Source organism: Oncorhynchus mykiss, chromosome 2 (assembly GCF_013265735.2).
Source record: "Oncorhynchus mykiss isolate Arlee chromosome 2, USDA_OmykA_1.1, whole genome shotgun sequence".
In the NCBI taxonomy this organism is placed as follows: domain Eukaryota; kingdom Metazoa; phylum Chordata; class Actinopteri; order Salmoniformes; family Salmonidae; genus Oncorhynchus; species Oncorhynchus mykiss.
The window spans coordinates 66,508,227-66,529,991 of record NC_048566.1 but is presented as its reverse complement, the minus strand read 5'-3'; the positions used below and the strand labels follow the sequence as shown (position 1 = coordinate 66,529,991).

The following is a 21,765-nucleotide window of genomic DNA, read 5'->3' as shown; positions in this document are numbered from 1 at the left end:
ATTATTCCACAGTTCAGCCTTAAGTTTTATTTTGTGTCTGAATACCCCACAGTATGTGATTAACATGATAGGTTAAATTGAATTCGCCAACATTGCTTTGTTTGAATGGATGTTGGTTAACCTTTGACAGTGAGGTTCAAGTAACCAAGAGGATTTGTTATGCTTTATTCATGTGTATATATCAATTTTTAATCCTTTGAATATTGTAGTTTAGTTATAATAAACTTTTTTAAATGAATATTTGTGTGGAATGTTCACATCAATTGGAAAAGCAGTCAGTATGTATTTATTTAATTATTACTTGATTAAAAAGTTGTGGACAAAAATATGGGTAGAAATGAATAAGGAAAGGGTGTAAATATTAGCCGGTGATCTATATTATAAAGGGGATAATAAAAAGTTAAAATTGAATCATGAAAAGCACATCTTGTTCTTTTTGAATTCAGGATTTATTAAGTCAGGGTAACTTGGTTATCATAGCTACATGTAACAGGAGTGAGATCCCCTTGGGACCAGAACTGACTTAAGTATTACTGAACCGATACCCCCATCTATACAGAGACACGGCAATACTATTATGACAACAGTATTGGAACAATATGATAGTGTCTGTCGTGGAAATATTATTTTCAATGTTCAAATCCAGAAATACAAAAATGCTCGTCCCCATCTTCACTCACATGTCAACAGAGAAATACTAAAATGTAAACGCCTCCCCCACTCAACAACTGTACTCAGTCAGTCAACACAAAAATCTTGACGAGATTAAATATAATAAAATAAATAATCATAAAAAGTGTAAGTAACACTATTTGTAACATAGGGAGAGCTTAGTAGGGATTGGGAGAGGTGGCAACACTGACGCAGCTATGGTCAGTCAATACTCAATAAATGAAAAAGCAAACAGAGAAATCATACACATAAAGACATACATTAAGACTGACACATTGAATAAAAGACATGTATGCACTTACACACGAGAGACAAGAAAACAATGAAATATGTAATTGTTCAAAAGTGCTTCAATACCTCTCGTTCATAACTATTAACTTCAAATAACTTAAAAAAGTGCAAAATGGCAGAGAAATAAATAGTCTTTCTGTCTTCAGGACTGCAATAGTGAATGATCGGAGGGAAAGAATATACTGTACATGAAGTTAAAATGCTCCATCATGCATGGGGCTTGAGAGAAGAAGTGGCAGGTGTGGTGGTAATTCTAACCAAAAGGAGGGAGACTGTATTCTTCAACTTCATTATAAGATTAGCCAAAATGAAGCAATCAATAACAACCACTCAATCAGTGCATTGTTAGGAAAGCGCAATGAACAGAGTTGTATCTCTCCTCTCATAGAAAAAGTACAACCTATGTTGTCTATGTGGCAGTTTAGCAGATGTGCAGAAACAGGCCCGGGGAACAGAGATATAAAATGTACTTTAGCTCGTCTGTGTAGATCAAGATAGCTGATATCGCCACCACTCTCTGTTCCTCCCTGCACTTCCCACTAAGTCACACAAGACAAGTCTGTATCAGTAAAAATACTAACATAAAACAATAGACAAATTTCTAGGTAAAACAGCATAGTATGTCTAATTAAACAGTATAGTACGTAATTCATATTTAATTTCCACCACACAGGGTAAGGAGTTGTTAAGCTCCAGATGACAAGGCTCTCTCAACCCTCCTGTCCAAAGTCCTCTGTGAACTTCCTGACCTTGAACAAGTCCTCCGTGTTGACTGTGGGGCGCGTGGTGGACAGGGACCGCAGCATGTCAGACTGGAGGGCAGAGGACACAAAGCAGATAACAAACCATTAGCACTGTTCACACACAGCGGACAAACATATGAGCATGGTTTAGCATTTGTATAAATGTATAATACCTCAATGTGTATGTTGAAAAACAGCATGTATGTATGAACAGAATGTGACTGAACAATGTGAGTGGCTCTAAATTATCGTATTCATTATAGATACAGTCAATATTGGGCCTATATTAATTTCCAGCTACATTTGAACCATAGAAACTGATATTTTGAACCCTAGAAACTAACGCTATGAAGACATTTGTTTATTATAAAAAGCAAAAATGTTGATACAAAAACCTGTAATTGAAGTTAAGGTAATTTTGTAATATTAGGTTTCTACACTGTGTTAAAGCACTACCTATTGAGATGCATTACATTGTACACCGTTTCTTTAAGAGCTTCAAGTTCATTGCTATAACATGATCAGGGTCAGTTGTTTTGGTAGGTTTTTGTGTTTCTTTTCTTTCTTTTTTCGGTATTTCCAGCATTATCCACTAGGTTTGCTGCAGGTAGAAAATCCTAGGAAATGGACATTAATTAATAATCAATGAATCAATAAATTAATCGGCCTGCCTGGTTGTGCGTAAATGTTTGGTGGGGGGTGGGGGGGGGTCACCTAAGCCAGGGGAGGCATAGCTCTATGAATCTCATATTGCTCAAATGAACAGCAAACCTGGTTTCAAAAAACAGATCTAGCAACAACTCACGGCACAACTCCTCTCCCCTATTTGTCAAATATATTTTGTGTGTATGTATTGGTATACTGTATATGGTATGTGTGCCATTTTTAAATGTATGTAGTTCTGTCCTTGAGCTGTTCTTGTCTATTAATGTTCTGAATTATGTCATGTTTCATGTTTGTGTGGACCCCAGGAAGAGTAGCTGCGGGTTTCGCGCTGCTAATGGGGATCCTAATAAAATACCAAACCCCTAAATGTAGACTAGCCTACCGGCACTGTATCTGTGAGCTGTTGGCTAGAGTGCACGTGCCAATACCATTGTAGGCACATTTGAGTGTAATGTTCTGGTGGGAACATTTTCTTTATGCAGATTTTAGAATATTCACATGAAAATCTGTTGTCAAATGGATAGAAACCTAGCTAATCCCTCTCCCTTTAAACTGCCCCTAATTGACAAATGTTTTACTACAACTTCCAAGTCCATTGGAGAGGATCAGCTTGAGCAAAGTGAGGTGTAGAATCTGTGTTATCTAACCCCCAGACGAGCTTCAATGCCATACAACTCTCCTTCCGTGGCCTCCAACTGCTCTTAAACGCAGGGAAACCTAAATCCATGCTATTCAACCGATCCCTGCCGGCACCTGCTCGCCCGTCCAGCATCACTACTCTGGACGGCTCTGACTTAGAATACTTGGACAACTACAAATACCTAGGTGTCTGGTTAGACTGTAAACTCTCCTTCCAGACTCACATTAAGCATCTCCAATCCAAAATTAAATCTAAAATTGGCTTCCTATATCACAACAAAGCATCCTTCACTCATGCTGCCAAACATACCCTCGTAAAACTGACCATCCTACCGATCCTCGACTTCGGTGATGTCATCTATAAAATAGCCTCCAACACTCTACTCAACAAACTGGATGCAGTCTATAACACTGCCATCGGGCGTGCAATAATTTTGCACGCCCAATTTTTCCGTTTTTGATTTGTTAAAAAAGTTTGAAATATCCAATAAATGTCGTTCCACTTCATGATTGTGTCCCACTTGTTGTTGATTCTTCACAAAAAAATACAGTTTTATATCTTTATGTTTGAAGCCTGAAATGTGGCAAAAGGTCGCAAAGTTCAAGGGGGCCGAATACTTTCGCAAGGCACTGTATATCTCACTGGTCACCCCCAAAGCCAATTCCTCCTTTGGTCGTCTTTCCTTCCAGTTCTCTGCTGCCAATGACTGGAACGAACTGCAAAAATCTCTGAAGCTGGAGACTCATATCTCCCTCACTAGCTTTAAGCACCAGCTGTCAGAGCAGCTCACAGATCACTGCACCTGTACATAGCCCATCTCTAAACAGCCCATCTATCTACCTACCTCATCCCCATACAGTATTTATTTATTTATCTTGCTCCTTTGCAGCCCAGTATCTCTACTTGCACATTCATCTTCTGCACATCTACCAATCCAGTGTTTAATTGCTATACTGTAATTACTTCGCCACCATGGCCTATTTATTGCCTTAACTCCCTTATCTTACCTCATTTGCACTCACTGTATATAGACTTTTTGTTTTCTTTTGTTCTACTGAATTATTGATTATGTTTTGTTTATTCCATGTGTAACTCTATGTTGTTGTATGTGTCGCTCTGTGTTGTTGCTATGCTTTATCTTGGCCAGGTCGCAGTTGCAAATGAGAACTTGTTCTCAACTAGCCTACCTGGTTAAATAAAGGTTAAATAAAAACATTTAAAAAATCACTGATCTACAAATAATATTCCCTGACAAATAATAGGCTTTGTGCAATTAAGATTCATAGAGCTCCGCCTTCCCTGGCTTAGTCGATCCCCCACCAAACACTCACGCAATTAAAGAACATTTCTTAGGATTTTTTAACCTGCAGCAAACCTAGTGGATAATGCTGGCATTACTGGTAAAACCCCCACAAAAATACAAACAACTGGCCCTAGTTATGATCACTGATTTCCTGAAGAAGCTATCTATCCCCTTTCCTTTCTTTCTGTGCCCCCAAATGTATGGATATACTGGAAATTAAGTAACCAGGTTATTAGCTAGCTAATGAGGTTACATGATTGAACAATGTCCAAACAAATTCCCGCGAGTGGTTTTGGAACAGCCCGCTAAATGGTTTATGAATGTACAGCCAATTCACGATCGGAATAAAAAAACATTGCGTTGGTAATATGGATCATACCTGTTTACCTTTTGACAATCCGTTTTCCCTGTAGCAATGGTGCAACCGTGACAGTAACGAATCTGCACTCACTCACTTTCTCTCTTGGGCACTCAAAAACAACTGTACAGCGAAGCCTTATCATCACAACAACTATTATCTGGGTGACAATTCATCTAGACGCACATCGCTCACAAAATAAAATGTCAGGTTGCATAGCAAAATATTTAGGAGCATATGTGACCAAAATGGTCACACTTTAGAGCCCTGGTTGTGGATGCGTGCTTGTCACCATGCAGACGATGGGCTCCAGCAGCTTGTCGCTAGGCACTTCCATCCAGGTCATCTCTATGGCAGCCGGGTCCCCAGGCGAACACGGGGTCAGAAGGTCATCCACCATCAATTGACTGTTGGCACGGGACGCCCCTCGCACCTAGAATAGCATAACAAACAACAAACAAACTATCTTAAATATCCTTAATAGTAGGGAAAGAGATACACCTTTAATGTGGTGTACATGAGTCGACTGCAATGGAGTTACTATATCAAGTGTATAACCTTTTTGAAGTGTGTGGCTGACTGCACTTTCCTGACAGGCTGCATGAGGGCATCTCGTACAATGATGCTGATGTCAGCCCCAGAGTAGCCTTCTGTCTTTTTGGCAAGCTGACGAAGGTCTGCGTCACTCAGGCTGTGGGGCGTGTTGCCCAGGTGCAGACGGAACATCTGGGACCTAGCAGGCTCCTCTGGGAGAGGGATGTAGATACGCTTCTCAAACCTGACAGTGACATGATGTACTGATGAGAATGCTTGATGATTACTTTATTGCATCTGTTAGTATGGTGATTTTTCAGTAGCATATTGTGAAATAATAATGTAATGAAACAGAATCATTAAAAGCTTTAAAGGAACCTGTAACCACACCTGTATAGCATAAGAAAAGCCAATATACAAAAGAAATAGACACACATTGTAATCCAGATGCATGCCTCGATAAGAAGTGTCATAACCAATATAATTAATGTACTTATGACTATAGCCTGGTGGGTGCTGACATAATCTATATAATGAATGTACTTGTGACTGCAGCCTGGTAGGGGCCCCTATTATATTTTAACCAAACTTTCACAGTTGCACCACAAATATAATAGGTTAAGTGATTTGTAGAGTGTTAAATGATTTGTAGTGGCGGGAAAAAGCCTGTCTCAAAGAAAGAACTAAGGATGGGAAATAATAGTGGTGCGAAGCCAAAAAGAGTTGATCATTTACATAGAGAGGAGTGACTATGTATGTAATGTAAGGATGAAACTGTATAAAAGGAGTGTGCTGGGGCTGGGAAAAACAGTTGATCCACGGACCAGCTCGGCTTGTTACTTTGTAATAAAGTCTATTTGAATTCACAAGTACCGGTATCTGAGAAATATTATTGGACCAATATTTCTACGACATTAGGAAATTATTTTAGCTTGAACATTACAAAACCAAAAAAATCCCATTTTGGGTACGTATCTATTGTTCTACAAACATTTCAAGAAAAATCCAGGGCTTGTCTTCCACTCAATGGAATCTACATGAATAGGTACACACAGTTTCAGCATATATTCAGGCTTTATCATTACTTCTGTGAATATGATAAACAACAAACCTATGTCCCATCCCAACTTGACCCTGTCCTCTTATTTTGACCACTGACCTTCTGCGGATGGCAGCATCCAGAACCCAGGGAATGTTAGTGGCCCCAAGGGTAAGGATTCCATCATTGTTGTTGCCCACACCTGTCAATCAGAGAGGAGGAATGAGAACTCTATATAAGCCTGTTGCTCATATGGAATGTGCATTGAATCAGAAAGGTTCAAGTCAACTGATGGAGAGGATTAGGTTTAAAGTCTTCTCTGATGAGGTGTTTGTTTGGTCTGAAGTGTAATAGCTGTCTTGGCAGATGGTGGGGAGTGGGTGTAGTGACTAATCTCTCACCTTGCATCTGCACCAGGAACTCTGTCTTGATCCGCCGGGCTGCCTCACTCTCATTCTCATTCCTGGAGCCACAGAGTGAGTCCACCTCGTCAATAAAGATGATGGAGGGCTTGTGCTGGCGGGCAAGATCAAACAGGTTCTTCACCAGTCTGACAGATGGAGAGAGAAAGAGAGGCACAAACATTTCACAGGACACATAAGTATCAGTGAGAAAAAATGGTTCTAATCAATTGTGGATGCATGCATAATGGGGATTTACACAAACAGTAGAATTACAAGTAAAAATATTTTCTCACTTCTCACTCTCTCCAAGCCACTTGGACATGAGGTCTGATGATGACACAGAGAAGAAGGTGGAGTTGTTGGCTTCTGTGGCTACTGCTTTAGCCAGGTAAGACTTTCCCGTCCCAGGGGGTCCAAAGAGAAGAATTCCTCTCCATGGAGTGCGTTTGCCTGCAACCAGAGACAAATTCAACAAACAAATTCAATGAACAAATAGACAGAATACACATACAGTAGTATATCGTTATGGTGACACGTCCACGCAGAAGATAGTGAGAAAGATTATGTTTGGGAGAAATAAAGACATTCTAACCTGTGAAGAGGTGAGGGAATTTAATGGGCAGGATTACGGCTTCCTTCAAGGCCTCCTTAGCTCCCTCTAGTCCAGCCACATCGTTCCACCGGACATTGGGCTTTTCCATTACAATGGCACCTGTACCAGGACAAGAATCAGTGAAGCATCTAAGTTGATTTCCCTATGTACATGAGAGACACAGTTTAGACAACCGACATGTGAAAGAGGAGACAAACACACTCACCCATTAGTTGCTCTTGTAGTTTCTTTCTCTCTGGATTTTCACCCTCGCTGTCACTGTCACTCCTAGAAGGAATATACATTTCTAAATGTGAAACAAACTACTTGGTGCTGGTGACTGTGTGGCCCTTGTCATTGTCTGCAATGCATGCATGCATGCACCATTTTTATGATCTATTTTCAAAGTGTTATTTCCTAGGTATGCTTTTGTTAATGCAGGACAGTGTCTGTGTGAACAAATGTGTGACAACTTACTTATCATTACTCTGTGCTTCCTTGACAGGCTTCTTCCCTGCTTTTTCTTTGTTCTTCAAGTAATCTTTGAGTTTCTCTGCCCGGTCTAGGTACTGCATACACTTCCCACGTATGCTCTCCTTTGCCTTGTCACTGTGTGCATCATCTGGAGAAAATACATTTAAAAAACATTACTTTTTAACCACCTTCCATCCATTAAGTATTTTCTAAATCAATGTTTACCTCCCAAAAACACAAGCTATGTTCCCCTCTGCACACTTAAAAAAATTGGACTGCGGCCAGGAGAAGATGACATTTTACACTCACACTTGATAGCATGCAGGAAGTACTCCACTGCATGCTGGTAAAGGCGCAAAGCCTCCTCATAGTTCTTGTTCTTATCCTCCTCTGTGGCTTTGGTAACAAGATCTATTGCTTTCTGCGTATGTGAAGAGAAAGGAAGGGATGAACGATATACATGAAAATTGTAGAGTCCAGTAACTGTGATAAGTAAAAGCTGACATTTACAGACAACAGTGGAGGCTGCTGAGGGGAGGACGGCTCATAATAATGGCCGGTATGGCGTGAATGGAATGGGTTCAAACACATGGTTTTCATGTGTTTGATACCATTCCATCCACTCCATTCCAGCCATTACTTCATTCCTGTCACACCTTAGAGATCCTTTTAATTCTCTATTTGGTTAGGCCAGGGTGTGACTAGGGTAGGCAATCTACGTTTTCTATTTCTTTGTTGGCCTGGTATGGTTCTCAATCAGAGACAGCTGTCTAACGTTGTCTCTGATTAGGGCTCATATTTAGCCAGCCTTTTCCCACCTGTTGTTTGTGGGATCTTGTTTTTGTGTAGCTACCTGTGAGCAGCCCAGAACATCATGTTTCTTCTGTATTGTTTTTGGTGAGTTTCATATTTATTAAACATGCGGAACTCTAAGTACGCTGCGCCTTGGTCCATTAATTCAGACGAGTGTGACAATTCCAGCCATTATTATGAGCCGTCCTCCCCTCAGCAGCCTCCACTGACAGAGAAGTATTTACCTACTGGTCTAATACCTATAATAAATAGACTTGACTAGACAATCCATTAAGGAATACATAGCCTAAGTAACAGTAGCTGAGAAATCCCAACTCTCCATGTACAAGTACAACGAATTTGAGTGGTGACAAGTGTGGGCGGACTGGTGCTCCGACTACACTGAGTCACTGTCAGTCGATACTTACTAGCTGTAAACAATCTTAAAGCATTACTGTGTACTTGTTTGTCCTGTGTAAAGAGGCCTTTCTATGTTTGCTAAAACCCATACTTTTAATCAATCTTTGGCCAAATACAACCACTGACTGTTTTCTCGTTTCTGTTGCTCTAAGGCTGCATTTACACAGGCAGCCCAATTCTGATATTTTTTTCCACTAATTAGTCTTTTGACCAAGCACATCAGATCTGGGGCGGCAGGTAGCCTGGCGGTTAATTGGGTCAGTAACCGAAAGGTCTCTGATTAGAGGCCCTGAGCAAGTCAAGGTGGAAAGATCTACCGGTCTGCCCTTGAGCAAGGCAGTTAACCCCGACAACTGCCTGCGCCGTGGATGTTGATTAAGGCAGCCCCCCTCACCTCTCTGATTCAGAGGGGTTGGGTTAAATGCCGAAGACACAATTTGGTTTAATGCATTCAGTTGTGCAACTGACTAGGTATCCCCTTTCTTTTCACATCAGATATTTTTCAGAGCTGACCTGATTGGTCAACAGACCAATTAGTGAATAAAAGATCAGAATTTCACTACCTGTGTAAATGCAGCCTAAAATGGCAACTCAGCGCAAATGCATGTGCCAGTTCAATATCAGATTACATAGGCCTACGTCTACAAACACTCATTGTCCAAATGAGGAAACAGTCGGTGGCTGTATTTGACAAACGTTTTATTAAAAAATATGGATTTCAGCAAACAAAAGCCCAGACTTTACACAAGAGAAACAGAAACAATAGTATGAATTTAAGATTTTGTACTCGTCGCCACTCAACTTCCTTGTACTTGTACAGTACCTTCAGAAAGTATTAATACACCTCGACTTTTTACACATTTTATTGTGCTACTGCCTGAATTCAAAATGGATTAACTATACTTTTTTTTTATCACCAATTTACACACAACCACATAATGTCAATGTAAACATATTTTTTTTAGGGTATACTTGGCCATGTGTTTTAGGTTATTGTCCTGCTGAAAGATGACTTTGTCTCCCAGTGTCTGTTGGAAAGCAGACTGAACCAGGGTTTCCTCTAGGATTTGGCCTGTGTTTAGCTCTAAATTTATTTTTATTTAAAAAAAAACTCCCTAGTGCTAGCCGATGACAAGCATACCCATAACATGATAAAACCACTTCCATGCTTAAATTTGAAGAGTGGTACTCAGTGATGTGTTATGTTGGATTTGCCCCATACATAACGCTTTGTATTCAGTCCATAATAAAGTGAATTTCTTTGCCACATTTTTTGCAGTTTTACATTAGTGCTCTATTGCAAACAGGATGCATGTTTTTGAATATTTGTTATTCTGTACAGGCTTCCTTCTTTTCACTCTGTCATTTAGGTTAGTATTGTGGAGTAACTACACTGTTGTTGATCCATCCTCAGTTTTCTTCTGTCACAGCCATTAAACTCTGCAACTGTTTTAAAGTCACCTGGCTTAGTGGTGAAATCTCTGAGCGGTTTCCTTCCTCTCCAGCAACTTAGGATGGAAGTCTGTATCTTTGTAGTGACTGGGTATATTGATACACCATCCAAAGTATAATGAATAACTTCACCATGCTCAAAGGGATATTCTATGTCTGCTTTTTTTTTACCAATAGGTTCCCTTTGCGAGTGTGACGGCCCCTCTGCAGTGCAGGGGCGGTTCCTCCTGCAGGCAGAGGCGGGTCGTTAGTGATTGGAGTCACCTGGGCTCAGGGTATTTAAACTGCTTCACTAATCACTCTTGTCTCTCTCTCTCTGCTCCTCCAGGTATGATCCTGTTCTGTTTGTTCCTTTGTAGTTTTGCATAGTTTTCACTCAGTCATTCACACACACAAATTCATGCATCCCTGCACTTTACATACACCTTAGATTATGATACTTTCACACCTCATTCCTTTTTCTTTGTTTAAAGTTAAAAGTTAACCTTTTTGATTGGCCTATACCTGTTGTTCGTGTCCCCTCATTTTTGCCACAGGCTATGAGCTGGCCTATGACAGCGAGGCATTGGAAAACCTCCCTGGTCTTTGTGGTTGAATCTGTGTTTGAAATTCACTGCTCAACTGAGGGACCTTATTGATAATTGTATGTGTGGGATACAGAGATGAGAGAGTTGTTCAAAAATCATGTTAAAACTATTACACACAGAGTGAGTCCATGCAACTTATTATGGGACTTGTTAAGCACACTTTTTATCCTGAACGTATTTAGGCTTGCCATAACAAAGGGGTTGAATACTTATTGACTCAAGACAGTTCAGCTTTTTAAAAAATGAATTTGTAAACATCTCTAAATACATCATTGCACTTTGACATTATGGGGTATTGTGTGTATGCCTGTGACACAATTCAATTTAATACATTTTAAATTCAGGCTGCAATACAATAAACTGTAGAAAAAGTCAAGGGGTGTTAATACTTTCTGAAGGCACTGTACGTGGAGAGTTGAGATTTCTCAGCTAAAGTAACACTGACAAGTGTAGCTAGCTAGTTACCTAGCTAGATTAAACACTATGGTTGGTAGCTAATAATGTACAATTCAATAACAGCTAACCCATTCATGGATGCTAACTACCTTTAGCGCCTATTGACGATAGTATCTTCTGGCCAGGGAAGTTTTATTAAGAGCCCCAACGCTCATTCTGAATGTTAAAACGCAGAACTTGCAGTACGGTTTTGGAAACGTAAGGAATTTATCTTTCACATCAGCAAGAAATAATAAAGGTTAAATTACTACACCTTTACAGGGTTAGGGTTCCCACACGGCCATATTTCCATGTTACAGCGCTTGTTTACGCAAAACAGACGGAAGATAAGATCTAATTAGATCTGTGCTAATTAGTTTCTGCGTCTCCGAACACCTGTGTTTAAATGGAAGACGGACGCAAAAACATGTCACTGAAAAATACTGTTAGAACTAAGTTAAAACCGGTAAAAACAGTGTACATTAAGTGTATATTTAAGTGTATATTTTGCATTTGTGACATTATTTTGATGTGATATGTAAGTAGAGACTATAAAAAGTTAGGCTACAGGGGCCCCCCGGGTGGCGCAGTGGTCTAGGGCACTGCATCGCAGCGCTAGCTGTGCCACCATAGACTCGTGCACAGGTCCGTGGGGCGTCGCACAATCGGCCTAGCGTCGTCCGGGTTAGGGAGGGCTTGGCCGGTAGGGATATCCTTGTCTCATCGTGCACTAGCGACTGGTGCATGCATGGTGTTTCCTCCGACACATTGGTGCAGCTGGCTTCCGGGTTGGAGGCGCGCTGTGTTAAGAAGCAGTGCGGCTTGGTTGGGTTGTGTTTCGGAGGACGCATGGCTTTCGACCTTCCTCTCTCCCAAGGCCGTACGGGAGTTGTAGCGATGAGACAAGATAGTAACTACTAACAATTGGATACCACGAAATTGGGGAGAAAAGGGGATAAAATTCAACAACAAAAAAAGGGAAAAAAAGTTAGGCTATTATTGGGCTAAATAACAGCATACAAGTTAACTGGTAACTAACGCTAACTATAAGTTTAATTTATGATGTGGCTAGCAAGCTACACAATACATTGGTATATACAGCCTGAAACCGATGCCTGCAAAATCGTGTAAATGTTCCTTACAAGCCAGAATGTTGAATACAATAACATTTTTATTTACTCTGTTGGTTTTCTGTGCAGTTTGTCCTTCAGCTGTATGAAATTTGAGACTAAAGGTCCACAGGAAAGTATTGTTTACCAGACTTTTTAGAGAGCCTGTAGGTATATGGTTCAATAGCTATTAAACCAAGCATACCATGACAATGAAAATGGTATATTCTGAATCAGGGGAGGATGGAGAACAATTCCAACATTTTTTGTGTGGGATTTAAAAATATAAAAATTATAAGAAAATTCAAACACCAAATATTTTTACCGATTGTTCTCCATCATCCCTTGATTCAGAATTTACCATAAGATGGCACCAATGGAGATTGTCGAAATCTTACGTGCACCAACCTGACTTTTGTTATTTTGTGACTATCTTTGTGTTTAACCTTACTTTTGTTGTGTAGAAAGCTCACACCATTATCACCTATGACCGCCAAGTACTTTTAAACTATGAATCGACAGCTACAAACCTCAACTTCGACATTGATTTTGGCTCCTACTTCAACTCCGACTCAGCTGTTCTCTTGTTTACACCGGACCCTACTCCACTGTTCGGGCTACCCAAGTGCCGCAAGCGAGGGCTAGAGTCCTTGTTAGACGCAAAGAAAAATCATCCGGCACTCCCCTCTGTTTTATTGGCAAATGTCCAGTCACTTGAGAACAAGATGGATGAGCTCCGTTTGAGAGTTTCTTACCAACAGGGCTTGAAAAGCTGTACTACTCTATGCTTTTAAGAAACTTGGCTGACGGGTGATATGGACATAAAAGTCTAGGGTTTCTCCATGCTTTGTCGTGACCAGACAGCGGACTCTGGCAAAATCAAAGGGGGAGAAGTGGGCCTCTTCATAAACAACAACTGGTGCGCTGCTTCAAGTGTGAAGGAAGTCACAAGCTTTTGCTTACCTGAGCTTTTATCTGTAATCATCACTGTTGTCTACATCCCACCACAAAATGAGAATAGCACTAAGTAGGCACTCAAAGAGCTGTACAGGGCCATAAACAGGCAAGAAAATGCACACCCAGAGGCAGTGGGCGGAGACTTTAACATGGGAAACCTAAAATGCATTTTACCCCACTTTTACCAATATGTCTCCTGCGCCACAAGAGGCGCTAACAATCTGGAAAACTTTTACTCTGCCTAGAGAAATATATACAAGGCCCTCCCACACCCTCCCTTTGGCAAACCAGGCCATGACTCCATATTCCTTCCTGTTTACAAGCAAAAACTCAAGCAGGAAATACCAGTGACGCACTCAGTACGGAATTGGTCTGACAAAAGCTGACGCTAAGGTACAATACTTCTTCGCTAGCACAGACTGGAATATGTTGAGGGATTCATCCGATAACATTAAGGGGTTTACCATATTAGTCACGGACTTTATCAATAAGTGCATCGACGGCCTCCCGGGTGGCGCAGTGGTTAAGGGCGCTGTACTGCAGTGCCACCTGTGCCATCAGAGTCTCTCCCGAGCCCGTACGGGAGTTGTAGCGATGAGACAAGATAGTAACTACTACAACAATTGGATACCACGAAATTGGGGAGAAAAAGGGGTAAACATTTTGTTTTTAAACACACAAAAAAATAATAATAAGTGCATCGACAACGTCGTCCCCACAGTGACCATATGTATGTACCCTCACCAAAAGCCAAGGGTTACAGGCAGTTAGTTTTGCCAGCCAATGCTAAATACCGCAATGACTGCACTCACATCTGTAATGCTTTGAAAGGCTGGTCATGGCACACATCAACAGCATCATCCCAGACACCCTAGGCCAACTCCAATTTGCATAACACCCCAACAGATCCACAGATGACACAATCTCTATTGAACACAGAGAAATACCTACAGTGCATTCAGAAAGTATTCAGACCATTTCCCTTCTTCCAAATGTTGTTGTGTTACAGCCTTGTTCTAAAATTGATTACATTATATTTTACTTACTCATCAATCTACACACAATGCCCCATAATGACAAAGTGAAAACAGGTTTTTAGATGATTTTTTAAATGTAAGTATTCAGACCCTTTGCTTTGAGACTTGAAATTGAGCTCAGGTGCATCCTGTTTCCATTGATCATCCTTGAGATGATTCTACAACTTGATTGTAGTCCACCTGTGGTAAATTCAATTCATTTGACATGATTTGGAAAGGCACACACCTGTCTATATTTGTTAGTTAGTTAGTTGTTGACAGTACATGTCAGAGCAAAAACCAAGGCATGAGGTAAAAGGAATCTGGGGAAGGGTATCAAAACATTTCTGCAGCATTGAAGGTCCCCAAGAACACAGTGGCCTCCATCATTCTTAAATGGAAGAAATTTGGAAGCACCAAGACTCTTCATAGAGCTGGCCGCCCGGCTAAACTGAGCAACTGTGGTAAAAAGGCTGACGAGAACCTGATGGGCACTCTGACAGAGCTCTGGAGTTCCTCTGTGGAGATGGGAGAATCTTGCAGAAGGACAACCATCTCTTCAGCACTCCACCAATCAGGCCAGAGGGAAGCCACTCCGCAATAAAAGGCACATGACAGCCCGACAGGAGTTTGCCAAAAGGCACCTAAAGGACTCTCAGACCATGAAAAACAAGATTCATTGGTCTGATGAAACCAAGATTGAACGCCTGATTGCCAAGCATCACGTCGGGAGGAAACCTGGCTCCATCCCTACGGTGAAGCATGGTGGTGGCAGCATCATGGTGTGGGGATGTTTTACAGCGACAGGAACTGAGAGGCTAGTTAGGATCGAGGGAAAGACGAACAGAGCAATGCACAGAGCGAGATCCTTGATGAAAACCTGCTCCAAAGCACTCAGGACCTCAGACTGGGGCGAAGGTTCACCTTCCAACAGGACAACGACCTTAAGTAAACAGCTAAGACAACGCAGGAGTAGCTTCGGGACAAGTCTCTGAATGTCCTTGAGTGGCCCAGCCAGAGCCCGGACTTGAACCCAATCGAACATCTCTGGAGAGACCTGAAAATAGCTGTGCAGCGACACTCCCCATCCAACCTGACAGTGCTTGAGAGGATCTGCAGAGAAGAATGAGAGAAACTCCCCAAATACAGGTGTGCCACGCTTGTATCATCATACCCAAGATGACTTGAGGCTGTAATCGCTATATAGTCCATTGAATAATGCACACTGCTCTCTCCCACCTGGACAAGAGGAATACCTACTGTATGTGAGAATGCTGTTCATTGACTACCATAGTCCCCTCCAAGCTATCCCCAAGCTCGGGACCCTGGGACTGAACACCTCCCTGTTCAACTGGATCCTGGACTTTCTGATAGCCATCCACAGGTGGTGAGGGTAGGTAACAACACATCTGCCACGCTGACCCTCAACACGGAGGCCCCTCAGGGGTGTGTGCTTAGGCTCCTCCTGTACTCCCTGTTCACCCACAACTGTATGGCCACTCACAACTCCAACACCATAATCAAGTTTGCTGACAACACGACGGTGGTAGGCCTGATCGCCAACGACAATGTGACAGCCTACAGGGAGGAAGTCGGAGACCCTGCAGTGTAGTGACAGGACAACAACCTCTCCCTCAGCAAGACAAAGGAGCTGATCGTAGACTACAGGAAACAGACCCCATCCACATCAACAGAGCTGTAGTGGAGCGGGTTGAGAGCTTCTAGTTCCTCCGTGTCCACGTCACTAAGGATCTATCATGGTACACACAACACAGTCGTGAAGAAGGCGCGACTACGCCTCTTTTTCCTTCAGATGAATGTTAAGATTTGGCACGGCCTCTCAGATCCTCAAAAAGTTATACAGCTGCACCATTGAGAGCATCTCGACTGGCTGCATCACTGCTTGGTATGGCAATTGCACCACCCTTGATCGCAAGGCACTACAGAGAGTGGTGCGGACAGCCCAGTACATCACTTGGGCCAATCTCTCTGCCATCCAGGACCTCTATACCAGGAGTTGTCAGAGGAAGGCATGGGAAATTGTCAGGACCCCAGCCACAGCCTGTTCACTCTGTTTACACATGGCAAGTGGTACTGTTGAACCAAGTCTGGGACCAAAAGGCACCTGGGTTCGTTCCATCTTAAAAAGCACAAGAATGAGGATTTCGACACACACCATCTCAGATAGTTCTGAAATGTTTTTTGTTTTTGTTAGAAACATATACAATTAACAGTCCTGCCTCAAAAATATATAATTGGATTTCTGAGAAATTAAGCAAATTGACTGCACCCAAATTGGCAATTTTAATGTATAGGATAATTTTACAATAATATATTACCTAGCATATGATTTGTTCCAAACTTTTTCTAAGAATGAGTTAGACATGAGGAATCCAAAGAAACGGCCAAAAGCCACCCACGGACCCTTCACACCCCATGCCAATCCCACCCCAACAATGAGTATACAATCTCAGTTTTCTATGTCTGAAATGTAGTATGGAGCTTCGGCTCGGAATATTGTTTCTTCATCCTATGTAATGTATTCCCAGTGAATTTGGTGAGTTTTTTCCCCCCTGTTCTGAGAAATGAGTCATGGTTGAGTCAGTTGCATCCTACATCCGGATATTACCAGGTTCTGACAACAAGATGGTGCTATTCTAGGTGATTTCTTTTTTTAAATGCCCCCCCCCCCCACACACACACACACACTTTAAAGGGCTAGTTCACCCAAATTATATATTGGTTTGACAGAAATCCATGCGTTGGTTTTGTTGTCCACTGTTTCAAATGCTAACTTTTTGGCATTTGTTGCACAAATCTGATGCAAGTCATTAGCTAGGTTTCCATCCAATTGGCGACAGATTTTCATGCGAATATTCTAAAATCTGCATTAAAAACAATATGCACATTTTCCCAACAGAGATGTGTTTCCATAAAATTGACTTGTTGCGGATAAAAGGATGTGTGTGATGACATAGTGCACATAAAAATAACTTGCAGATAAATTCTCATGTACCGAATAAAAACTACAAGTTAAATGGGGTTCCATCATATTTTCAACTGTACTGATTGTTTTGTCATAAACTGTGTGTTATATTATATATTGAATGTGCTCATTCTGGTCTAGGCACGTGTACTCTAGCCACCAGCTCGCAGATACAGTGGGAATAGCGTGCATGATGAGATTATTACGGACAAAAGAGCGAGATTCTTTTTATTTGCCAAACGGCAGCCAAGCATCAATCATCATGTCACCAGAATAAGACCCTCAATATTTATTGGAAAGGAGCATCAAGCTTATCACCGTGCACTTTCACCACTGTGAAGTTCATCATAACTTATTTAATCAGTAGCCTAATAAACTGAATGCTTTCCCCAGTCGTAGTGGGAGGACCACACAACATACATTGCATGAATCCAAGTTTACTTCGATATGATGGTTATTATATGAATATTTGCACATAAAGGTGTTTCCAACGCAATTTCTCACATGATAAATTTTACCGACACAAAAAGATCCCATCTGGTCTAGCGTATTTTGGAAAGTTTCCTGACAAATTTCCATCAGCCCTGTCGTGACATTTTTTATCCAACATGTACTTTACTCACATAAAATGGTTGGATGGAAACCTGGCTAATGGTACCTAGAGTGGGGCAAAACAAGTATTTAGTCAGCCACCAATTGAAAAATCACATTGTAGGATTTTTAATGAATTTATTTGCAAATTATGGTGGAAAATAAGTATTTGGTCACCTACAAACAAGCAAGATTTCTCTCTCTCACAGACCTGTAACTTCTTCTTTAAGAGGCTCCTCTGTCCTCCACTCGTTACCTATATTAATGGCACCTGTTTGAACTTGTTATCAGTATAAAAGACACCTGTCCACAACCTCAAACAGTCACACTCCAAACTCCACTATGGCCAAGACCAAAGAGCTGTCAAAGGACACCAGAAACAAAATTGTAGACCTGCACCTGGCTGGGAAGACTGAATCTGCAATAGGTAAGCAGCTTGGTTTGAAGAAATCAACTGTGGGAGCAATGATTAGAAAATGGAAGACATACAAGACCACTGATAATCTCCCTCGATCTGGGGCTCCACGCAAGATCTCACCCAGTGGGGTCAAAATGATCACAAGAACGGTGAGCAAAAATCCCAGAACAACACAGGGGGACCTAGTGAATGACCTGCAGAGAGTTGGGACCAAAGTAACAAAGCCTACCATCAGTAACACACTACGCCGCCAGGGACTCAAATCCTGCAGTGCCCGACGTGGTCCCCTGCTTAAGCCAGTACATGTCCAGGCCTGTCTGAAGTTTGCTAGAGAGCATTTGGATGATCCAGAAGAAGATTGGGATAATGTCATATGGTCAGATGAAACCAAAATATAACTTTTGGTAAAAACTCAACTCGTCGTGTTTGGAGGACAAAGAATGCTGAGTTGCATCCAAAGAACACCATACCTACTGTGAAGCATGGGGGTGGAAACATCATGCTTTGGGGCTGTTTTTCTGCAAAGGGACCAGGACGACTGATCCGTGTAAAGGAAAGAATGAATGGGGCCATGTATCGTGAGATTTTGAGTGAAAACCTCCTTCCATCAGCAAGAGCATTGAAGATGAAACGTGGCTGGGTCTTTCAGCATGACAATGACCCCAAACACACTGCCCGTGCAACGAAGGAGTGGCTTCGTAAGAAGCATTTCAAGGTCCTGGAGTGGCCTAGCCAGTCTCCAGATCTCAACCCCATAGAAAATCTTTGGAGGGAGTTGAAAGTCCGTGTTGCCCAGCAACAGCCCCAAAACATCACTGCTCTAGAGGAGATCTGCATGGAGGAATGGGCCAAAATACCAGCAACAGTGTGTGAAAACCTTGTAAAGACTTACAGAAAACGTTTGACCTCTGTCATTGCCAACAAAGGGTATATAACAAAGTATTGAGATAAACTTTTGTTATTGACCAAATACTTATTTTCCACCATAATTTGCAAATAAATTAATTAAAAATCCTACAATGTGATTTTCTGGATTTTTTTTCTCATTTTGTCTGTCATAGTTGAAGTGTACCTATAATGAAAATTACATGCCTCTCTCATCTTTTTAAGTGGGAGAACTTGCACAATTGGTGGCTGACTAAATACTTTTTTGCCCCACTGTATATAAACTTTTTACACTTCCTGTCCAAATCATCCTGAAGTATCTAAAAATGTATTGTATTACTCAATGATGTATTTCTGTCTATAATAAAGCCCTTTTGTGGGGAAAAACTCATTCTGATTGGCTGGGCCTGGCTGCCAAGTGGGTGGGCTTATGCCCTCCCAGGCTCACCCATGGTTGCATCCCTGCCCAGTCATGTGAAATCCATAGACTAGGGCCTAATGAATGTATTTATATTGACTGATTTCCTTATATGAACTGTAGTAAAATCAGTAAAATCTTTGAAATTGTTCCCTTTTGCATTTATATTTCTATTCAGTATTTATACAAAATAAATCTCCTTCTGGTGCTCCTTACATTCTGTTTGTTGCCAAATGTTTTTCAAGCCTAACGGACATGGAGTCAGTGTGTGTAGGTTGTGTTTTTGTGGGAGAGAGTGGTGTGTGTGTGTGTTTATTTGAGAAAGGGAGACAGAGAGTGTGTGAGGGAGGGAGAGTGTGTGTGTTTTAAAGAGTAAAGAAGGTTTCATTCAGTGTTTTCTCCTTACTGCCACAATGACATGCAGATCATTATGCATGTATATTCCTTCCTCCTATTCCTCCAGCCAAATCACAGGTAGGCCTTTGCAAATATTAGCAAATCAGCCATGCTATGCAGTATTCTGTTATAGTAAACAGTGTGAAGTTAAATTCAATATGTGCTGCATTGAGTAGAAGTGTGAATATCAGTGACAGGTTTTTTGTGTAGCCAAGCAAATGCGCATAACGTTTCGAAAGCGGAAATAAGCATTGGGGGGACGGGGCGAACAGAAAGCTAAGCCACTCAATTTCCCCCCTGTGGTATCGCAATACTACTCACTATCGTGGCACTACTCGGTATCGTGATACTTGGCCTGGTATCAAGTCCTTAGGAAAATGTTGCTATCGTGACAACACACACACACTCCTTACACTCTCTACATTTGCTGATGCTGCTCTGTTATTATCTATCTTGCCTAATCATTTTAACCCCTACCTACATATTACCTCAACTACCTTGCACATTGACTCGTGACTGGTCAATTGCTATTTACTATTTTCTATTTTTATTTGCCAATTTCCTTACTTTTTAAACTGCATTGTTGGGAAAGGGCTAAGTAAGCATTTCACGGTCATCTACACGTGTTGTATTCAACTCCGGAGTGGTGCAGCGGTCTAAGGCACTGCATCTCAATGCTAGAGGCGTCACTACAGACCCTGGTTGGGAGTCCAATAGGGCGGCGCACAATTGGCCCAGCGCTGTCTGGGTTAGGGTTTGGCTGGGGTAGGCCATCATTGTAAATAAGAATTTGTTCTTAACCGACTTAACCTAGTTAAATAAAGGTTAAATGTGACAAATAAAATTGTATTTAATTTAGTGTTTTCATTGTCATGGCATAGTTGGTTCAATAACAATTGACGAGAAAAGACCGAATATCCAATATAAAACCAATTTTACCTGGGTGCTGAACCGTCCATATAACTAACTACCTACCCGCTCTCAGAAAAAGTCGGATAAACAATATTTTGCTGTAGATATTTTCTTTAAAATTACAAGCAGCTGAAAGACAAACCGACCAATGTAATTGTATATAACATTCTGGCTTGTAAGTCTTTTAATTTACACGATTTGCAGACATTAGATTCAGGCTGTATATAACAATTAATTTATTACAGCCTGGTTAATCACACTACACATAATGAATGCAGTATTAGCACATCAATGGTGAGAGATTGTTTACACAGTTATCATTAGATAACTAGCTAGCTAACCTACCTGTAATGTTGACGTTGTCATTTCATCTCACTCTGCACTCCACCCAAATTCCTGTCTCTGATACTAATTCAAGTTACCTTTCAAAATATGTTTGCAATATTTTCAGAGGGGAGGTTGCTGCATGACTAAGGTAACTACGCTTGCCTCTTTCTGTGACAGCCGCGGCCCAGCAACGGTTTTCACAAGTTACCACAGCCACAAAGTCAACATTGGCTATATATCGCAAATTATGCATTTTTGGTCTTAATTTAGGGTTAGGAATAAGGTTATCAGCGTGGTTAGGTTTAAAATTTAAGAAGATAAATTGTAGAAATAAACGGGGTTTAGTCA

At 41.3% G+C, this 21,765-nt stretch overlaps 1 protein-coding gene across 4 annotated transcripts; it reads right to left on the bottom strand.

Annotated features, from left to right (window-relative positions):
• Positions 1–430: 430 nt before the first annotated feature.
• Positions 431–21,750, bottom strand: LOC110494260 (vacuolar protein sorting-associated protein 4A). 4 transcript variants are annotated; one of them, XM_036953694.1, is made up of 12 exons: positions 21,436–21,750; positions 11,677–12,319; positions 8,026–8,137; positions 7,720–7,864; positions 7,469–7,530; positions 7,243–7,362; positions 6,944–7,100; positions 6,648–6,796; positions 6,367–6,448; positions 5,232–5,451; positions 4,966–5,106; positions 431–1,775 (listed from the first exon to the last, which is right to left on the bottom strand). In XM_036953694.1, the coding sequence occupies exons 2-12, from the start codon at positions 11,713–11,715 to the stop codon at positions 1,674–1,676; spliced, it is 1,329 nt and encodes a 442-aa protein (XP_036809589.1). In that variant the 5' UTR covers positions 11,716–12,319; positions 21,436–21,750; the 3' UTR covers positions 431–1,673. The 4 variants fall into 4 exon arrangements, with proteins under 4 accessions (XP_036809589.1, XP_021424880.1, XP_036809602.1 ...); XM_021569205.2 differs by lacking the exon at positions 11,677–12,319 and having other exon boundaries at positions 21,436–21,748; XM_036953707.1 differs by lacking the exons at positions 11,677–12,319; positions 21,436–21,750 and adding an exon at positions 13,475–13,571.
• Between the last annotated feature and the right edge of the window lie 15 nt (positions 21,751–21,765).

What these genes read in the sequence shown, in the direction of transcription:
- LOC110494260 (XM_036953694.1), bottom strand. Translation starts at nt 11,715, where the DNA reads ATGGAAATATGGCCGTGTGGGAACCCTAACCCTGTAAAG. An exon ending in GTTCCTGGTGCAGATGCAAG is followed by an intron (nt 6,449 to 6,647) that starts GTGAGAGATTAG and finishes TCTGATTGACAG; the next exon opens with GTGTGGGCAACAACAATGAT. An exon ending in TGGAGCCCATCGTCTGCATG is followed by an intron (nt 1,776 to 4,965) that starts GTGACAAGCACG and finishes TCTGCCCTCCAG; the next exon opens with TCTGACATGCTGCGGTCCCT.